This window comes from Pelophylax lessonae (genome assembly GCF_965119305.1).
Source record: "Pelophylax lessonae genome assembly, chromosome: 7".
NCBI classification, from domain to species: Eukaryota; Metazoa; Chordata; class Amphibia; order Anura; family Ranidae; genus Pelophylax; species Pelophylax lessonae.
Genome location: NC_138774.1, coordinates 214,428,888 through 214,447,615, shown reverse-complemented (window position 1 = coordinate 214,447,615; position 18,728 = coordinate 214,428,888). Strand labels below are relative to the sequence as shown.

General features: G+C 44.8%; 1 protein-coding gene across 1 annotated transcript in view; it reads left to right on the top strand.

Annotated features, from left to right (window-relative positions):
* Window positions 1–18,143, top strand: part of LOC309559970 (uncharacterized protein) — a 72,986-nt gene extending 54,843 nt beyond the window's left edge. Inside the window, exons 12-17 of the mRNA XM_082263448.1 lie at window positions 3,400–3,540; window positions 9,415–9,632; window positions 11,849–11,928; window positions 12,010–12,189; window positions 13,888–13,978; window positions 17,699–18,143. Coding sequence (XP_082119574.1) covers window positions 3,400–3,540; window positions 9,415–9,632; window positions 11,849–11,928; window positions 12,010–12,189; window positions 13,888–13,978; window positions 17,699–17,825 — 837 coding nt within the window. The 3' untranslated portion in view covers window positions 17,826–18,143. The remainder of the gene's footprint in view (window positions 1–3,399; window positions 3,541–9,414; window positions 9,633–11,848; window positions 11,929–12,009; window positions 12,190–13,887; window positions 13,979–17,698) is intronic.
* The last annotated feature ends 585 nt before the right edge of the window (window positions 18,144–18,728 follow it).

The following is an 18,728-nucleotide window of genomic DNA, read 5'->3' as shown; positions in this document are numbered from 1 at the left end:
CTCTCCTGGAGCTGCAGTAGAGCTCCTTCCCTCCTTTGCGCCTCCTGCAGACCCTGCACTTTCTGCTATCTAGCTCTGCCACCAACTTCTTCCCAGCAGCAACACAACGTAAGGGGATGCACTTTGCTGTAAGAGAGGGTGGGGTGGACTCTAAATATCCGATTTAAGGGGTTTGGGATACTCTGGACATCTAGTATTACAAATGTAAACGGCGGTTTGAGTGCAATCATAATGCTGATGCTGCGGCCCTCAAAGTTGAGTTTGACACCCCTGGACTAGACAATGAAAAGAAATAGAAATTATGAAAGCTTGGGACCAGGAGCTGCAGATTTAAATTACAGCCTGTTGATCTATAGATGAGATCTCAGGGGTGAATATGAAGATTATGTTTTCATGCTGAGTATAATAGAGTACATGATGGTGTGGGATGAGTATATTAGGGTGCATGGTGCAGAATACTGAGTGTATTGGGGTACATGGTGCAAAATGCTAAGTGTATTGGGGTACACAGTGCAGAATGCTTAGTGTGTTGGGCTGAATAGCACATTATTCTGTGTATACTGTTGTGAATGGTGCAAAATGCTGAATGTATTAGTGTGCATAGTGCTGAGTGTATTTGGGTGCATAGGGGTGTGTGTTGAGTGTTTTTGGGTGAATGTTAGGGTGTATGGAATACAATGTAAGGGTCCTTTCACATGGGCTTTCCGTCGAGCAGACTCCATTTCGACCTGCTGATCCCCGCTGAGCAGGCGGATGACAGGTCCGTCTCCACTCACTGTGCAGAGACAAACCTGTCAGAGCCCCGCTGTGCCCTATGGGAGATCAGATGAAAATGGATCGCCTGTCCGTTTTCATCCTATCCTATCCTATCCAATCCTCCAGGCAGATGGAAAATAGGGTTACCATCTGTCTGTATTTCACAGACAGGATCGGATTGGATAGGTGTCAGCAGACATACCATTGCTGACATCTGCTGCTCAATAGGGGTTCATGGAGCGTCCGATCAGGTTCGCCTAAAAAAACTGACAGGCGGACCTGATCGGAAAGCCCATGTGAAATGGGCCTAAGGTTGCTGTATGGTTTCCACCCTGGCTGTTATCATGTCCCAACTTCTTTCGACCACAATGATCTAAAGAACACAAGCACAAACTTCATTATGTAATATTGTATATTGAGAAGTATTGTGCCTCTTCCTACAGGGGGCATACACCGATCAGCCATAACTTTATGACCACAAACCTAATATTGAGTAGATCCCCTTTTGCCACCAGAGCAGCCCGCCCTATCAAGGCATGGACTCCACTAGACCTCTGAAGTTATGCTGTGGTATCTGGCACCAAGCCATCAGTAACTGATCCTTTAAAGCGTTTGTAAACCTAAAATAATAAAAAAAAAAAAAAAAAAAAAAAACAACCTGCAAGACAAAGGCATAATGAGCTAGTAGCTCATTATGAATTACTTACCTTAGAACGAAGCCCCAACATGGACCCCCAGACACCGCTGCGGGCGCTGACATGATCCCACTGCGTCTCTTCCGGGTTCGGCGGCTCCGGCGCTGTGATTGGCCGGAGCCGCGATGACGTCACTCTCGCGCATTCGCGCGGGAGTCATTTTCCGGCAAGCTCCCGGCAAGGGAAGCTGAAGGTCCGCCGGACCTTCAGAGCGCATGCGCCGCTCGCGTGAGCGGCTGCATGCAGTGCAAATATCTCCTAAGCTGTGTCGGTTTAGGAGATATTAATTGTACCTACAGGTAAGCCTTATTATAAGCTTACCTGTAGTTAAAAGTGAAAAAAAGCGGTATACTACCGCTTTAAGTCCCTAAGTTACAAGGTGGGTCCATGGATTCATTTTTCAGCACATCTCACATTTAAAGGCCGAGTCAACACATCAAACTTATTGTTGTGTTCCACAAACCATTCTTGAACTGTTTTAGCAATGTGGCAGGGTGCATTATTCAGCTGAAAGAGGCCACTGCCTTTAGGGAATACAGTTTCCATGAAGGGTTACACTTGGTCAGTAACAATGTTTAGGTAGGTGTTACTTGTCAAGTAACCTCCACATGAATGACAGACCAAGCTTTCCCAGCAGAACATTGTCCAAAGCATCACACTTCCCCTGCCGGCTTGCCTTCTTCCCATCCTGCATCCTGGTGCCATCTTTTCCCCAGGTAAGCAACGCACACTCACCCAGCCATCCACATGATTTAAAAGAAAGCATGGTTTATCATTCCAGGCCACCTTCTTCCATTTCTCCATGGTTCAGTTCTAGTACTCACATGCCCATTGTAGGTGCTTTTGGCTGTGGACCCGGGTCATCATAAGAACCCTGACAAGCATGCGGCTACACAGCCCCATACACAACAAGCTGCGAAAACTGGTCATTTTTCTGCTTTCAACACATCAACTTCAGGAACAACATTTTTACTTGCTGCCTAATATAGCCCACTCACTTTCAGATGCCATTACAGGTGGTCTTATACTGCTGCTCTGGATGAACTGTTATGTTTTCTGTATGAAAAGAGTAATCACTATGCAATCACACCATGTAAACACATACCCTTGCCTCATAGAGAAGAGCAATATAATTAATTAGGGGAATGGAGGACATCAGCTATGAGGAAAGACTACAAGCACTCAACTTATTCTCCCTGGAGAAGAGACGATTGAGGGGGGATATGATATCAATGTACAAATACTGTACTGGCAACCCTAGCATAAGGAACAACCTTTTTAGAGAAAGGGGATACAATAAGACACGTGGCCACTCACTAAAACTAGAGGAAAAACGGTTTAACCTTAAAATACGTAAGGGGTTCTTCACTGTCAGAGCAGTAAGGATGTGGAATTCTCTTCCACAGGCAGTGGTGTCAGCGGGGAGCGTCGATAGTTTCAAAAGACTATTAGATGGGCACCTTAAAGACCACAACATACAGGGGTATACAATGTACGGTTAACAGCAAACACACACACACACATCATAGGTTGAACTGGATGGACTGATGTCTTTTTTTCAACCTCACAAACTATGTAACTATGTAACTGACCATGAGGCCTCATTCACACTTGAATGCAGTGCGGGAAACCCACGTTCTGTGCACCACGCTCAAAATGCACTTGGTGTGTGATTGCAGCGGGCGTCAGTGTATTCCTAAGGACACCCCAAAAGAAGATCACAAACACAGTGCATTTGCCTGCACCTTATTGCTTGGTACCGCAGTATCATGTGATCTGGTTGCAGTATATTTTTAAAAGTAGTGCATGCACTACTTATGGTGCAATCCAATGCGATTTCAACTCATTCAAATGAATGGGCCTGAAAATCACCCCTCACAGGAATCACACAAGAACGTGACTGAATGAAGTTCAATTCTCAATTCAATAATATCTGTTTCCCATCCAGCCTGCCTCACCTTGTGATATACCATTACCGAGCAGAACAACAGACAAGAATGTCCAAAATAGGAAAATCAGAAATAGCGTGGACCAAGCTGAAAATCATCATAGGAAAAAGACAGCAGCACCACTGAGGAGAAATTCTATGGTAACTCCAAAGAGTAACTCCACTTTTTTAGAAAATAATATAGCAAATAATAAAATAATTTAGGATATATAATTGCTACACAAGCCATACTGCCATTTAATGTTATTAAAAATTACCTTTTAGAGCCGGTTCACGCTGGTTCAACATGCGCTCCGACTTTCAGAGCACATGTCACATGACATTTCAAAATCAATGTTTCCCTATGAGAGCCGTCTTAACTGATGCGACTTTTGAAAAGGTTCCTGCACTACTTTAGTCTGACTTGGGTGCAATTTCAGCCCATAGAATATAATGGAAGTTGCATCCAAGTTGGATTACTATTTTAACTGATCCGACTTGTGACATGCGACATTTGCTCAAGGTCAAATTTCAATGCAAAATTTATTGAACTTTTTGCCCCCCACCCCCAAAATCCATACCAGACTCTTTATCTGGGCATGCAGCTTGGCAGGCCAGTAAAAGCAGTGGACAAGCGAGCACCCCCCCCTCCTGAACCATACCAGGCCACAGGCCGTTAATATGGGGGAGGTGCCTTGGGGCAGGGGGGGTCTGGCCTTCCCCACCCCAAAGCACCTTGTCCCCATGTTGATGGGTACAAGGGCCTCTTCCCCACAACCCTGGGCTGTGGTTGTGGGGTCTGCGGGCAGGAGGCTTATCAGAATCTGGAATCCCCCTTTAAGAAAGGGGGCCCCCGGATCTGGCACCCCCCTATGTGAATGAGTATGGTACCTCTACCCATTCACCCAAAAAAAAAAAAACTGTGTAGTGTAGGAAAAACAGGAGGCAGGTTTTGACAAGTCCTTTATTAAAAATGAATAATGCCCCCCAGGGTAGCTTTAAAGTTAATCACGATGGCTGTCACCAACCCGATAAAAAAAAAAAAAAAAACGCTCTACCCCCGATGAAGGTTGAGAAGGGGGGATATGTGGGACTTTAGTTGAGGCAGTGACTAGGTAAAGTCATATGCCTCTATCCCTATTCAGATAAGAGGAGGCAAATTTGGGACTTTGAATGAAGCATACGGCTATGAGGTGATGAAAAGAATCGATATAGAATATCATGATTATTATGTTGAGTCGTAACGACATACAGTAGACAGATAGTATTGCTCATTGATATATGTATATATGTATGTGTGTGTGTGTATATATATATATATATATATATATATATACATATATATACACACACCATGGTGTGGGTGGTGTAGGTTAGTAACCTAGCCCTCTCTAAGTAATATATAGAAAAATACATTGATGAATCATGATTGTAAAAGCAAGTAATTGATCAGATGGTAGTAATGGAGTAGCATCAAAGGAGGCTCTACGCATTTCGTGGGTTCTTTTCATTTATCAGGACCTGATGCAGGGTACATATATTTGTATCTGCAATAAAGTGCTGTTTGATACAAAAAAAAAAAAAGAGGGGGAAAGAAACAGGTAAGGGGGGAGAATCCCCCCTAGTTACTCACAAGTCAGCTAAGGTTCCAAATGGAAGCTGTGGCAGCGGCCAGCAGCGCAAAGACAACACAAACAAACCTCTTTCTTAAAGGGGGCTTCCAGATGCCAAAAAGGCCCATGCCTGCAGACCCCCACAACCACAGCCCAGGGTTGTGAGGAAGAGGCCCTTGTCCCCATCACCATGGGGAACCCCCCCCCGCCCCAAAGAGGCCCTCTAATGTTGAGAGCATGTGGCCTGGTATGGTTTACTCGCGCCCCCCCCCCCCTTTCCTGGCCTGCTTGGCCGCATGCTGGGATAAGTGGTATGGATTTTGGGGGGGGGGGGGCATGCCAATTTTTTTTATTTTGGCATGGGGTTTCCCCTCAAAATCCATGCCAGACCTAGGGGGTCTAATATGGATTTGAGGGGGGCAGGGGATGTTTTTGTTTGTTTTTTTTTTCTTGGCGAGGGGTTTCTCTTCAAGATCCATACCAGACCCTTATCTGAGCATGCTGCCTGGCAGGCCAGGAAAGTTGCACTCATCTCAAAGTTGGGTAAAAAATGGATCCCGTTCATTAAAGTCGCATTGGAATTCGGATCAATGTTGGACCGAAAGTCGCAGGGCAAAGTTGGATCGACAATCGCACAACTTTCGTGTCGCACCAGTGTGAACCGGGCCTCAATTTCATTCTGCAGCTGTTGTAATTTTCTGTAAAATTCAATGCAATTTAGCAAGCTGGAGACATTGCATTCCATACACTATTGGTGTATATAACGCTTCCAAAAATCTTGTCTCCGGCTTTTGTAAATAATGCCATAAGTGTTTCTAAATACATTTCAAAATGAAAGTGCTATTGTGCATATGCTGGAATGTAACAGATCCTCTTCTATTAAAAAAACTAACAATTCTCCCTTCAGTTCCTAAAGGCTCATACGCACTAAGAAAATCGGGTGAGAATTTTAGTTCAAAGAACTTGCATACGATTTTCGTATAGTGTGTATACAGGTTTCTACAGCCGATTCCGACCTTCTAAACGAAAATTCCTCATACACGAACAAAACGAACGATTTTCGGTTAATGTGTACCGTTTTCGTACGATAAAAATCATAAACGAAGGACTGCGCAACAAAAAAAAGGCCTTTGTCATACGAGAGTTTTCATATGAATTCTCTTTCATCGGTTCCGATTTGCTGTGAAACAATGAGAAAATCGGATATTTGTTTGCCCGATTTTCTTCTGGTGTGTACCCCACTTAAAGGAGTTGTAAAGGCAGAAAGTTTTTTTATCTGAAAGCATTCTATGCATTAAGATAAAAAGCCTTCTGTGTGCAGCAGCCTCCCCAGCAGCCCCTAATACTTATCTTAGCCCCCTCTCTATCCAGCAATGTCCACGAGTCCCTTGGCCATCCGGGACTCTCCCTTCTGATTGGCTGAGACACGGCAGCGGCGCCATTGGCTCACACGGCTGTCACTCAAAATCAGTTAGCCAATCAGGAGAGAGGGGGGACGGGGCCTGAATGGACCCATGGAGCTGCAGCTCGGCTCAGGTGCCCCCATAGAAAGCTGCTTGCTGTGGGGGAACTAGACAGGAGGGGGATGCAGTAAAGAGGGACCTGAGAAGAGGAGGATCTGGGCTGCCCTGTGCAAAACCAACTGCACAAAGGAGATAAGTATAACTTGTTTGTTATTTTTTTTAAATAAAAAAACGAGACTTTACAATCACTTTAGGTCATTTTTTGCATTATAGTGCCCAGTCTATGCATCAACAATGTAGCACATAAAAAGTAAATTCAGTGACTCCTTTAATCCACTTCACTGTGTTCCCCACTGCGTTCTCATATTAGAAACATGCTGTCACTGTTCCACTCTCGTCAAAAACTCTCACCAGGGTCAGTGGCGGCCTGTCCATTGGGGGCACCCCCCATCCATGCGTCCAGCCCCATAATCTACATGCAGGGTGCCGGACGCATGGATTCCAATGGGGTTCTAATAGGCTTCAAAAAAGGGTGGGCTCGAGGCACAGAGCACCCAGTTATGTGACAATAGCGAATGAATATTCGCTATTGTCATACGGATCCTCCTCCTGGCCAATCAGGAAGCGGGTCCTGAGACCCGTTTCCCGATTGGCCGTAAGGAGAAGCCATGCCATTGGCCGAGGAGGAGGAGGGAGGAAACACAGGAGACTGAGGGGAAGCCGCCGCCTGCCTGCCTGCCCTCCACATTGTGAGTGAGCCAGCGACCCGGGGGGGGGGGGGGGGGAAGGGATATGGTATGCAGGCTGGTGTGGTCCAGGGGGGGGGGGTAAGGTGTGGTCCGTCTGCCACCCCCTGGCCCATGGAGCACCAGCCGCCACTGACCAGGGTACATGACCCCTTAACCTAATAACACTGGTGTATCACGCCTGTTAAATACTAGAGCTTGGTTTTCATTTATTTAGGCCCTTCCATGTTTTCCATTATTAATGTAATAAACAGACAAAGTCCCATAGCGTAAAATCATATATTTGTTTCAAGAACAAGCCATTAAACTTATTGCACTTACATATGTTGGAGCCCTGCCCAGCACTAGTGTAAGTGAGTGTCATCCTGTATCGGAGGCAAGCTCCACCAGCGATCCGCAGTATGTGCACATGCTTGGAGCGTCATATTGTGAATTAAAGCCATAGGTGTGCGCATCCTATTGCATTAGGGTGTGCACCCCAAAGCTCAAACACACACGCCTTTCTCTGCAGCCTTAGCTGCATGGGACAGTGAACGAATGGGAAGTGCTCTGTGCTGAGTGGCTTCCTGTTCATTCACAAACTGAAGCATTTACTACAGTTTACTATGCTTCAGTTATGAATGGACACAGTGAGCGAGTGTGCTAATTTAGAAAAATAACTATTTACTAGTCCCTTCCTCCGCTCTCCATCCTGAAACATCTCCTGTAGCAGCCGGAGGGAGAGGAGAGAAGAAAAGCCAGCAGCACTGCAGAGTGGGGGCCAATAAGGGGGGGGGGGGAGCCTGGAAAGTAGGGGGAATCTGCAACGAACATAGTGTTTAGGGTGTGCCCAGTCGCACCTGGCACACACCCTGCACACGCCTATGATTAAAGGTGATGGTTGGCAGTCCGGTCCCTTAAAAACAGTATATCGCTAAACATACTGAGTACAGAGGACTGGAAAGTAGCAAAGAGAAAGGAAGACTAGCATTTATAGGTTGAACTGGATGGACTGGTGTCTTTTTCCAACCTCACTATGTAATTATTGCTGGATATAGGATGCATACAAGCAAATGATAATCAAATAAATTGTTTGCGTTTAGAACCTATTTGAAAAAATGTTTGAACTGTGAATTTCTGAAACCTGTTGGCTTGCAACTTTGGTATTCTTGGTGTCTCTACTGCTACCAACTCCAGCCAAAGCATTTTATATCATTTTAGATGTGGAACTGTTAGGACTTCTGTTAGGTTTTTGCTGCTGTCAATCTTTTAACTTTATATCTAACAGAAAGACAAAAGCACCATTTAGTAGTGTGGGGAAGGGTGTGAACTAGGGATAGACCGATTATTGGCAAGGCCGATATATCGAGGGCCGATGTGCACTTTCCCCGATATATCGGAATCGGCCCCAGAAGTTACCGATATTGCCGATATTGTGCGTGACGTCATTGCATGTGTTGCTTCACGTGTCTCCATGCGCTGGGCCTATAATTTGACACGTTCTGCCTTCTAAGACGGCCTCCCACGCCTTGGACAGCCTCGGACAGTGTGTGCAGCTGCAGTCCGATAACATGTTCAGTAACAGATTTGTGTCGAAATTTGTGTTTATTTTGCAAAACTTTAAGCCCCCATTCACACTGGGGCGACCTGTCAGGCGACCTGGTCGTCTGACAGGTCGCCGTAGGTCGCCTGGCATAGAGAAGCTGTGGACCCATTCTAATAGGAGCGACACAAGTCGCTCCGACTTAGAAAAAGGGTCCGGAGCTTCTTTGGGGCGACCTGGAGCGACCTGCATTGACTTCAATGTTATGAAGTCCGTGCCGGCCGCTCCGAGGTCGCGGTGCGAGCAGCGCGCCGCGACCTGTGAGGTCGCCCCGGGAAGTCGGATCGCCCCAGTGTGAACGGGGCCTAAATATACAAAATATCGGCCGATACCGATATGCGATGGCCAAAATATTGGTATCGGTATCGGCAACGAAAAACCGATATCGGTCGATCCCTAGTGTGAACTATTACCAATGTGTACATTGCTGACCATGCCTTTCTCTCCTAATGACAACCGGGCCTCATTTGGGCTTCACAGGGGCTGGAAATGAAGGAAAACCCCCCAAAGGGGTCAAAGACACTATTTGACCACTATCCAAAATGTAAAAAAAATTGGCCTGGAGTTGGACTTTAATTTTAAAATGACTTTGTGCTTCTCTGTTCTAACCATCATGTACATTCTTTATACAGCCTGCAAAGCAATACCCACTGAAATCCTTAGATGGCATACCTCCCATTCAGTCTTATCTGTCAGCTGATGCCAGGAAGGCACAGAGTGCGCTGGGGTACAGACTGACACCCATTGCATCTCTCTGCAACTTGGAGCAAGAATTTATTCTACACCAAAGATCTAAGACTGAGAGTGAACTGGTACTGCCTGCTTCCAAGGATAAGCAAACTTATCCAGCGTAAGTTTTTACTAACAAATAGAAAGGTCTTATGAACAATGATGAAACTAATATTTGAAGTGGTTGGCGTTCAGTTAGGGCCATATGATGCTTTAAGCCCATTTAAAGTCTCACATCCTTCCAGGGTGGATTTGATTTAAAATAAGTTGATTTAAATCACAATTTAAATCCTAATGGAAATCACTAGTAAAAAGGCTTGATTTAAATCAACTCGATTTAATCACTTAAGGACCGGAAGGTTTTACCCCCTTAACCGCCAAGACATTTTTTGCGATGCAGCACTGCGTTACTTTAACTGACAATTGCGCGGACGTGCGACGCTGTACCCAAATACAATTGGTGTCCTTTTTTCCCACAAATTGAGCTTTCTTTTGGTGGTATTTGATCACCTGTGTGATTTTTATTTTTTTTGCGCTATGAACAAAAAAAAGCGACAATTCTGAAAAAAAATATATATTTTTTTTACTTTCTGCTATAAAATATTCCCAATAAAAAAATGTAAAAATCTATTTTTTTTCATTGTTTTAGGCCAATATGTATTCTGTTACATATTTTTGGTAAAACAAAATTCCAATAAGTGTATATTGCACAAAAGTTATCGCGTCTACAAACTAGGGGAAAGATTTATGTCATTTTTATTTACTTTTAGTAATGGCGGCGAGCAGCGATTTTTTAGCGGGACTGCGACATTGCGGCTGACAGATCAAACACTTAACTGACATTTTTTACACTTTTGGGGGGCCAGTGACATTACTACTCCTAAAAATATGCACGAGTACTGTACTAATGACACTGGCAGGGAAGGGGTTTTACACCAGGGGCGATTAAAGGGTTAAATGTGTGCCTAGGGGGAGCTTTCTAACTGTGTGGTGGATGGACTCACTGGATGAACACAGAGACCTGTGTTCCTAAATAGAAGGAACACAGGATCTCTGTGTTCATCACTGACAGAACAGCGGTCTGCCGTGTTTACCCGTTCTGTCTCCACGGGGAGCGACCGCGGGTGCCCGGTGGACATTGCGGCCGCTGGACCCGCTGAGTGGCTCCTTCTCTAACCAAGCGGCGCATGTGCGCGCGCCCACACTAACTGCTACATGAAGCAACGTACATGTAAGCCAACCTGCTGCAAGTGGTTAAATCATAATTTTTAAAGAGCAATTGTCATCTCTGTCCCGCAGCAGCTCCTCCTCTGACCCGCTGTTGACTCACCGACAATCCCACTTTAAAGCCACAGGGGTGCACTGTACACCCAGAAAATAGCACAATGGCAGTAAAGGTGTCCAGTGCACCCCCTCACCAAATAATCAACAGTACAAACGGCAACTGCTGCAACCTATAACTGGCCTTAACAGCAAGGAGCGCATGGAAGGGCGATGTATGTCATGCAAAAACAAAGAAAAATCTCCAGCTTAACTTACCAGCCAGCCTGCAACAAACCAAATGTTCCTGTCTAACAGTTTGTTTTTCATTTGGTTTGTTGCAGGCTGGCTGGTGAGTTGAGCTGGTATTTTTTCTTTGTTTTTGTTTGACATGCATCGCCCTTCCATGTGCTCCTTGCTGTTAAGGCCAGTTATGGTTTGGGGCAGTTGCTGTTTGTTTGTACCGAAACAAGTTAAACTTACCTGCTCTGGACAAAGGCTTTGCACAGAGCAGCCCTGATCCTCTTCTTTTTGGGTCCCCCACAGGTGGTCCTGGCTCCTCTCACCTGCTGAGTGCCCCCAATAGAAAATCTCTTGCTATGGGGGCACTTGAGCAAGCTCGCTCCCGAGCTGTGCTCTGTGTGTCCATTCACACACAGAGTGTGACTCGGCCCCACCCCTGCTCTCTCCTCATTGGCTCACTGGCTGTGATTGGAGCAAAATGCTGTGTGAGCCAATAAGGAGAGAGACCTGGGAGAGCCACTGCTCTCATGCACATTGCTGGATTGAAATCGGACTCAGTTAAGATACAAGAGGGACTGGGGGAGGAGCTGCACCCAGAAGGTTTTTTACCTTCATTAATAGAATGACATGTGCCTTTAGAACCACTTTAAGCCTGTATATTTAACATTTATTCCTTTTGTGACTGCTCCTCTTTAATAGTCATTTTATTTGAAGGCCTGTCATGCAAAATGAGTATAAAAGTATACTATGCAACAATAGCAGAATCTACATCAGCATGTCTCTCTGAATCAAGTACATTTTACTGCCTAATGACTTTGCATATCTAACACACAGTCTCAGCCCGGATTGCTCAAGGTCCATGGACAAGGAAAGAAGTTCTCGAGGCTCCAAAAATGCATTGCAACCAGTAAGAGGTGAGATGGTCACAAAACCTGGATGTATACTGAACATAGGAATGGGCTTATTCAGTAAGACATCTCTCTTAATCTTGGCAGATCCTATAGTCAGGTACAGACACAGGATCCAGAAGGTCAACGTGTGGGACCTCAGTGGAGAAAATGGAAAGTTTTGTAGCTTTTCTAGCAAGTGTCCTCTGACCTCTGATGAGGAATCACACTTCTCTCCCACTTCCAAGAACATGCAACAAAGAGATAAATTCCTGCCACATGCTGAAGGTGAGAAAGTAATATACAGCTAATTGATGGCAACTATATTTTCATGATTTTGTGATGTCACTAGTCTCTAGTGAAGGAAAAAGATGCATTTTCCAGAATGTCATTGGTCTCTAGTACATTTATATGCTGCATTCTCTAGAACAGGGTTTGGTCAACCAGGGTTCCTCTACAGAAGCCTTTTTCAACCAGGTTGCCCAGGCACCCTGGGGCACCTTCAGGTGTATTCAGGGGTGCCTTGGCAAAATGCCTAAAATGTGCCCAAAGTTGTATACAAGCAGCGAGCTGATGAAACCTACGTTTAATTTACACAAAGCCCTAAGTTTTCATTGTGCGCCATTACAACCTTCCAGCCATCAGAGTCCTAACAACCATTGACGCCAACAGTTGATAAGGAAAAAGTTGGGCACTTTCACAGCATCCTTGTTTGTCCCTCCCCTGCCCCTCCCTGTCACTACTGGGATCACATTAGCTGAGTGAGGGTGAAGAGAAACCTTTATCCAGCCCTTGGGGCACTTTTCCTTCCACTGACACCAAGAATGGTGCATAATTCCTGGTACACTATTTCTCCCATTAACACCAAGAATGGTGCACTATTCCTCCCACTGACACTAGCAATGAGGCACTATTTCTCCCACTGACACCAACAATGGGGCACTATTCTTCCACTGACACCAACAATGGGGCACTATTCTTCCCACTGATACCACCAATGGTGCACTATTCCTCCCACTTACACTAGCAATGAGGCACTATTCCTCCCACTGACACCAACAATGGGGCACTATTCTTCCACTGACACCAACAATGAGGCACTATTCCTCCCACTGACACCAACAATGGGGCACTATTCCTCCCCCTAATGCCAAAGATGTACTGTTTATCACCACTGATGCCAGGACAATTTTACCTTCCAATGTCCACACTTAGGCCCCCCTAAAATCTAAAGGACAGTAAACTGGCCCTTTGTTTAGAACATTTGAAGACACCCGTTTTAGAGGTTGCTAGGAGTTCCTAAGGGAAAATGAGCAATTTCTGGCTCTCAGATGAGTTCTCACTGACACCATTGATCTTTTTAGCTATCTGTAAGATTGTAAATTATCCCAATGACAACAAGTGTCAGGAGCATTCCTCTCACTGACCATCACACTAATGCACCATGAGTTGTAATTTTTAGCAGGGGTTCCCTGGGATCGGAAAGTTATTTCAAGGGTTCCTCTGTGTAGAAAAGGTTGAGAAAGGCTGCTTTAGAAAGTGTCAAAGTAGACATAAAGAAAACCTGTAGTCACTTTTATCTTCTAAAACTACCACTTGCATTTAATAGCAGGCACCTGCATCTGTTATTTGTAGCTCACCCCTGGAGCTCCAAACATCAGAGTGCTCTGATATGTAAAAAGCAACCTGCTCCAGTGGTCTTTGACCTCCTGTGCCTCGCTTTTGGCCTATCATTGTGATAGGAGGCCATTAGTGAGGCATGAGGGGTGGGCCAGAGCTGTGGCCAAAACTAGCTGCCATCTGCACATCAGGTGCTCAGGACTTCCTGGGCACCCTACATGAAAAGGAAACAGATGTACAGGCACCTGCACTTCAATGCAAACGGTAGTTTCCGGTCTTTTCTACATACTCTCTGGTCTTCAAAGAGTAAGAACATTGCGTTAAATATAAAACAATAATTTAGTTATATGTTCTTCTTGTCCACAGGGATTCTGGAGAGCAGACAACACCCAGTGCTGTCACTGCAGAGTTTAAAGAATACGAGAGGGAAATCTGTACAACTCAATAAAGCACACAGGTATCAAAACATTCAGCCACAGCAATGGCGTTGATTTACTATAACTAGAGAGTGCCAAATCTGGTGCAGCTGTGCATGTTAGCCAATCAGCTTCTAACTTCGGCTTTTTCAATTAACCAGTTGCCGACTGCGATATAGCCGAATGACGGCTACAGCGCAGCCAGCTAGTTCTGGGATGCTACTATATGATGGCGTCCCGTGATCACACCCACTGCGGGGCGCGGGCACTGCCCTCTGTGATCACAGTGTATGGAGGACACAGCTGATCACAGATTGAGGTCCAATCACAGCTGATCACAGATGTAAACAGAAGCCGGTTATCGGCACTCTAAATAAAGAGAACCGATAACCGGCTTTTCTAAAAGGGATGTGTACACTGATAATCGGGGCACTGATTATCAGTGCAGTCCCAACAGTGCCCACCAGTGCTTTTAATCTGTACCCACCAGTGCTGCCAATTAGCGCTCATCAGTGTCACCTATCAGTGCCTCCTCACCAGTGCCCATTAATGCCGCCTCATCAGTGCCCATCAGTGCAGCCTATCGATGCCCATCAGCACACATCGGTGAAGGAGAAAAGTTATCTGTTTGCAAAATTTTATAACAAACTATCAAATTGTTTTTTTCTTTTTTTTTCAAAATGTTCTGTCTATTTGTTTATTTAGCAAAAAATAAAAAAAAAACAATGGTGATTAAATACCACCAAAAGAAAGCTCTATATGTGTGAAAAAATGATAAAAATTTAGTTTAGGTACAGTGTTGCATGACCGCGCAATTGTCATTCAAAGTGTGGCAGCGCTGAAAACTGTCCTGGGCAGAAAGGGTGTAAAAGAGCCCAGGAGGCAAGTGGTTAAGCATTGACAAAAAACCTGGAAGCGGATTGGCTTTTATGCAGAGCTGTACCTCCACCTTTTGCACTTTCCTGTTTTAATAAATGAACTCCAATCTTTTGTTTGTAATAGAACTGTATTATCATTATGTGATTTCCAATGACTCATAGCAAGCTTATAAATAGAGTTGCAAAAATTACCCAAAGTTCTGTCTCTTGCCAGCCATGGCAGGAAGTTACATGGGTGCTGTCAAAGGGTGGTGTTCAGTCAGTAGCTCTGCATGCACATAGATCCAGGACCCCAGCACTGGTTGCATCCCCGCTACCATAGTTGTCCTCCAGTGGTGGCAGCTAAAGAGGCTGGATCAATGGCAGGAAAGCATTTGGTAGCTTTGCATAGTACATTATCAATATGAAGGCTACTATGGCTGACCTCTTTATAAATGCTGTCTCATGCTTCAGTACATTCTGTGTCAATATCCTAGAACAAGCAAACTCAGATCTTTAGTGAGACCTCATTTAGAATACTGTGACCAGTTCTGAAGATCCCACTTACAAAAAGATATTGATAAGATAGAACAAGTCCAGAGATGGTAACAGAACTGGTGAAGGGTTTGGGGGATAAAACCAGTGCTGACCCAAGACTTGTGCTGCCTGGGTTCAAAAATAAAATGCTGCCCCCCATCCCCCAAAAAAAAAAATCACGCACAACAAAAGGCCCCCACATCTATCATTTTATATAAATATAAGATGTTGAAAATATTATATATAGTGTTATCTTCTTCCATAACTCACCACCGGACCGGTCCACTAAACATCCACTGTCTGTTCTCACTCCTCCTGTCACTCCTGTGTCTGCTGCACCCAGAAGATCCAGCCTGCCCTGTGTGAGATGGAGTGCACTGATGTCTGACGTCATTACGCACATCACAATCACATAAGGGACGTTCCCCGGAGGTGACACTGCGCCTCCTCATACTCAACAGTTTGCACTACGGGCGGCAGTATGAGATGGGGAAATGGTGTCCATAATGCGCCGAGTCAATTTGCTGCCCCTCTCCAAGTACTGCCTGGGTCCAATGGACCTAGAGGGACCCATGGTAGGGCCGGCCCTGGATAAAACATATTGAGAGCGACTTCAGCAACTTAATATGTACAGTCTACAGCAGGGGTGGGGAACCTACGGCCCGCGGGCCATATGTGGCCTCCGAAATCATTTGGTCTGGCCCCCTGTGCCGCTTGGTCTGTCTGCCGCAGCTGAGCTGTCAGAACGGAGCCGATGTTTCTTGTATAGTTCCGGCTCCTTTCTGTCTGAGTGAGTCACAAGACATGAAATGCACTTCGCCTGTGAGGAGACTGACCGAACAGGAACCTCTATCTTCCACCAGCGCGGCGCCGCTCCTGAGTCTTTAGCCAGCATTTCCCACCAGCAGTACCAGCCAGCAATACCAGACTGAGCCAGCAGTACCCACAGCAGTACCAGCCAGCACTGCCAGTCTGAGCCAGCAGTACACACAGCAGTACCAGCCAGCAGCACCCACAGCACAGCAGTTCTTTTCAAAACTTACCACGGCAAAGGGTTGACTGTGCTCCAGACTGACCGAAAACCTGGAAAACCAGTTGCGAGTAGCAACATCATCAATACCAGCTAACATCACACACCTCACCAAAGAGACGCAGTTCCAGCCGTCACATTAGGGGTAAGTAATTAAATGTTTGACCAAATATAACAGGCTAATTTTTAAGTTCATAATTTTGTACGGCCCCCGAATGATGTTCTAAATATCCAAATGGCCCTTGGCAGAAAAAAGGTTCCTCACCCCTGGTCTACAGAAAAGAAGGGAAAAGGGGAGACATGATTTAAACCTTTACATCAGAGGGGTGAATAAGGGTCAGGAGGGCAGTATTTTCAATATGAAGAAGCCAAGATCAAGAACACAGGGACATGACCTCAAACTAACTGTAAAAAAGTTCAAAACTAATCCTAGAAAGTATTATTTTACTGAAAAGGTAGTTGATACTTGGAATAAACTTCCAGCAGGAGGTAGTGGAACAGTCAACAGTAAATGGCTTCAAACAAACATAGATAATACTCAGACAAAAAAGTTAATGAAAAAAATTAAAATGATAAACCAAAAAAAAAAAAAAGACAAAACTTATTATAGCGGTTGTAAACCTGCTGATAAAGGCATAATGTGTTAGTATGCATTGAATACTAGCGCATTATGAAATTCTCACCCAAGAACGAAGCCCTCTCACTAGCGCCTGCTCACCGCTGAGACGGCTGACATCCTTTTCTTCTCGGATCGCGGGCTTAGGGACTGTGGAAGGCCGGAGCCCCGATGACGTCACTCCCGAACCTTCAGAGCACATTCCCTGCCAATGTCAGTGGTTGCATGCGAGGTGAATAGCTCCTAAACCGTGCAGGTTTCGGAGATATTAATTTTACCTACAGGGAAGCCTAATCATAGGTAAAAATAAGGAAGAGGGGTATATAACCGCTTTAAAAAAAAAAAAAAAATGGGCAGACTCGATGGACTGCTCGGCCTTTTCTGCCGTCACTTTTCTTTTCTATGTAAGCATAGAAATCTGCGTCACTTACAGGAAACATGTAGGGAAAAAATCTAAAAAATATATTTTGCTCAAGTCTACTTTTAAAGATTTTACATGGCTGGCTGTTATGTTGATTCACTTGGACTTTGTATTTTGAATTAGCATAGACTCAGAACAATTATGCAGATGAGTAGTTTCAGCTCAGAGGCCAGGCAAAAAGCATTTTCAGAAAGAAGCCAGCAATGGCAGCCTATATATTCCTCAAGTCATTTTCTTTTGTGAATGAGAAATAGCAGAGGGGAATATCATACATCATTGTCTTTGTTCTGCCTCTTTCAGGAGGAAAGGATCCCTATCAGAAAACTTTCACAAGGACATACAAGCTATTATTGGAGAATCTGGGGTGACATTCCGGCTTCCTCCTCCCCCCAGCATTGTTCCGCAGAGAGTTCGCCCCCACCACTAATTACAAGGGGGAGTTTCCTTTCTTTGGATGGATATCAGAATGACGCTTGGCCAAAGCCACATGGCCTCCTCTGAGTTGGGACCTTGCACCTATAATTTCATCATAACCTAAAACCCGCACTACCAGGAATAAGCCACCTTCCCGGGCACCAGTGGAAAAAGATCGATGCGTCATTCTGTACATGCTGAAAGGGTAAATCAGTGACTGGCGCCACTAACTGTCCCGCCCTATCATTACAGGAACAAAGGCCGGGTAGTTTTACAGGAATTATTAACTTTTTATTCATACAATCCTTGTAATTACCAGCAGTCTATAAAATGTAAAATCCGCAAGGCATCCTGGATTAGAAAATCTTTTTTTTTTTTTTCATTTAAAGTTAAAGAAGTATATTTTCAGTGAGTATGTATTTTAAGGTATTTTAATTATTATTCTGAGGGTAACGTTTTAAAAAGAGAGTAATGTTTGCATTTCTACAAATTTTCATAAGAGGGTTTTATTTAAAGTGGTTGTAAACCTTACATATACCCAGTGAAGTGACTGGCCTCAGGGGATACACAGAGTTTAAACAAATCTTCCTACATAGGTTGTACCTGTTTATCTGCAGTCTTCTCTTCTCAACATCTGTTCAAAGTCCAAAATTTGTAAAACTTGTCTTAGCATTCAGAAAAAAAGGGACAGAGAGCTGACACTTTGCAGAGCTCAGACAGGAGAGTTCTGTCAGCTGATTGGGGGAAAGAGACACCCCCACCCCCCCTCCACACAGGAATATAACTGAGGCTGTCAATCAGCTGGAAATCCCTCCCCTGTCACCTTTTTACTCTTGATGTCAGGAAAACTTGTCAGAAGTGATTGATGTTAATAACAGAGAAACAAAGCAGCAGACAAAAATGACACTTAAGGCCC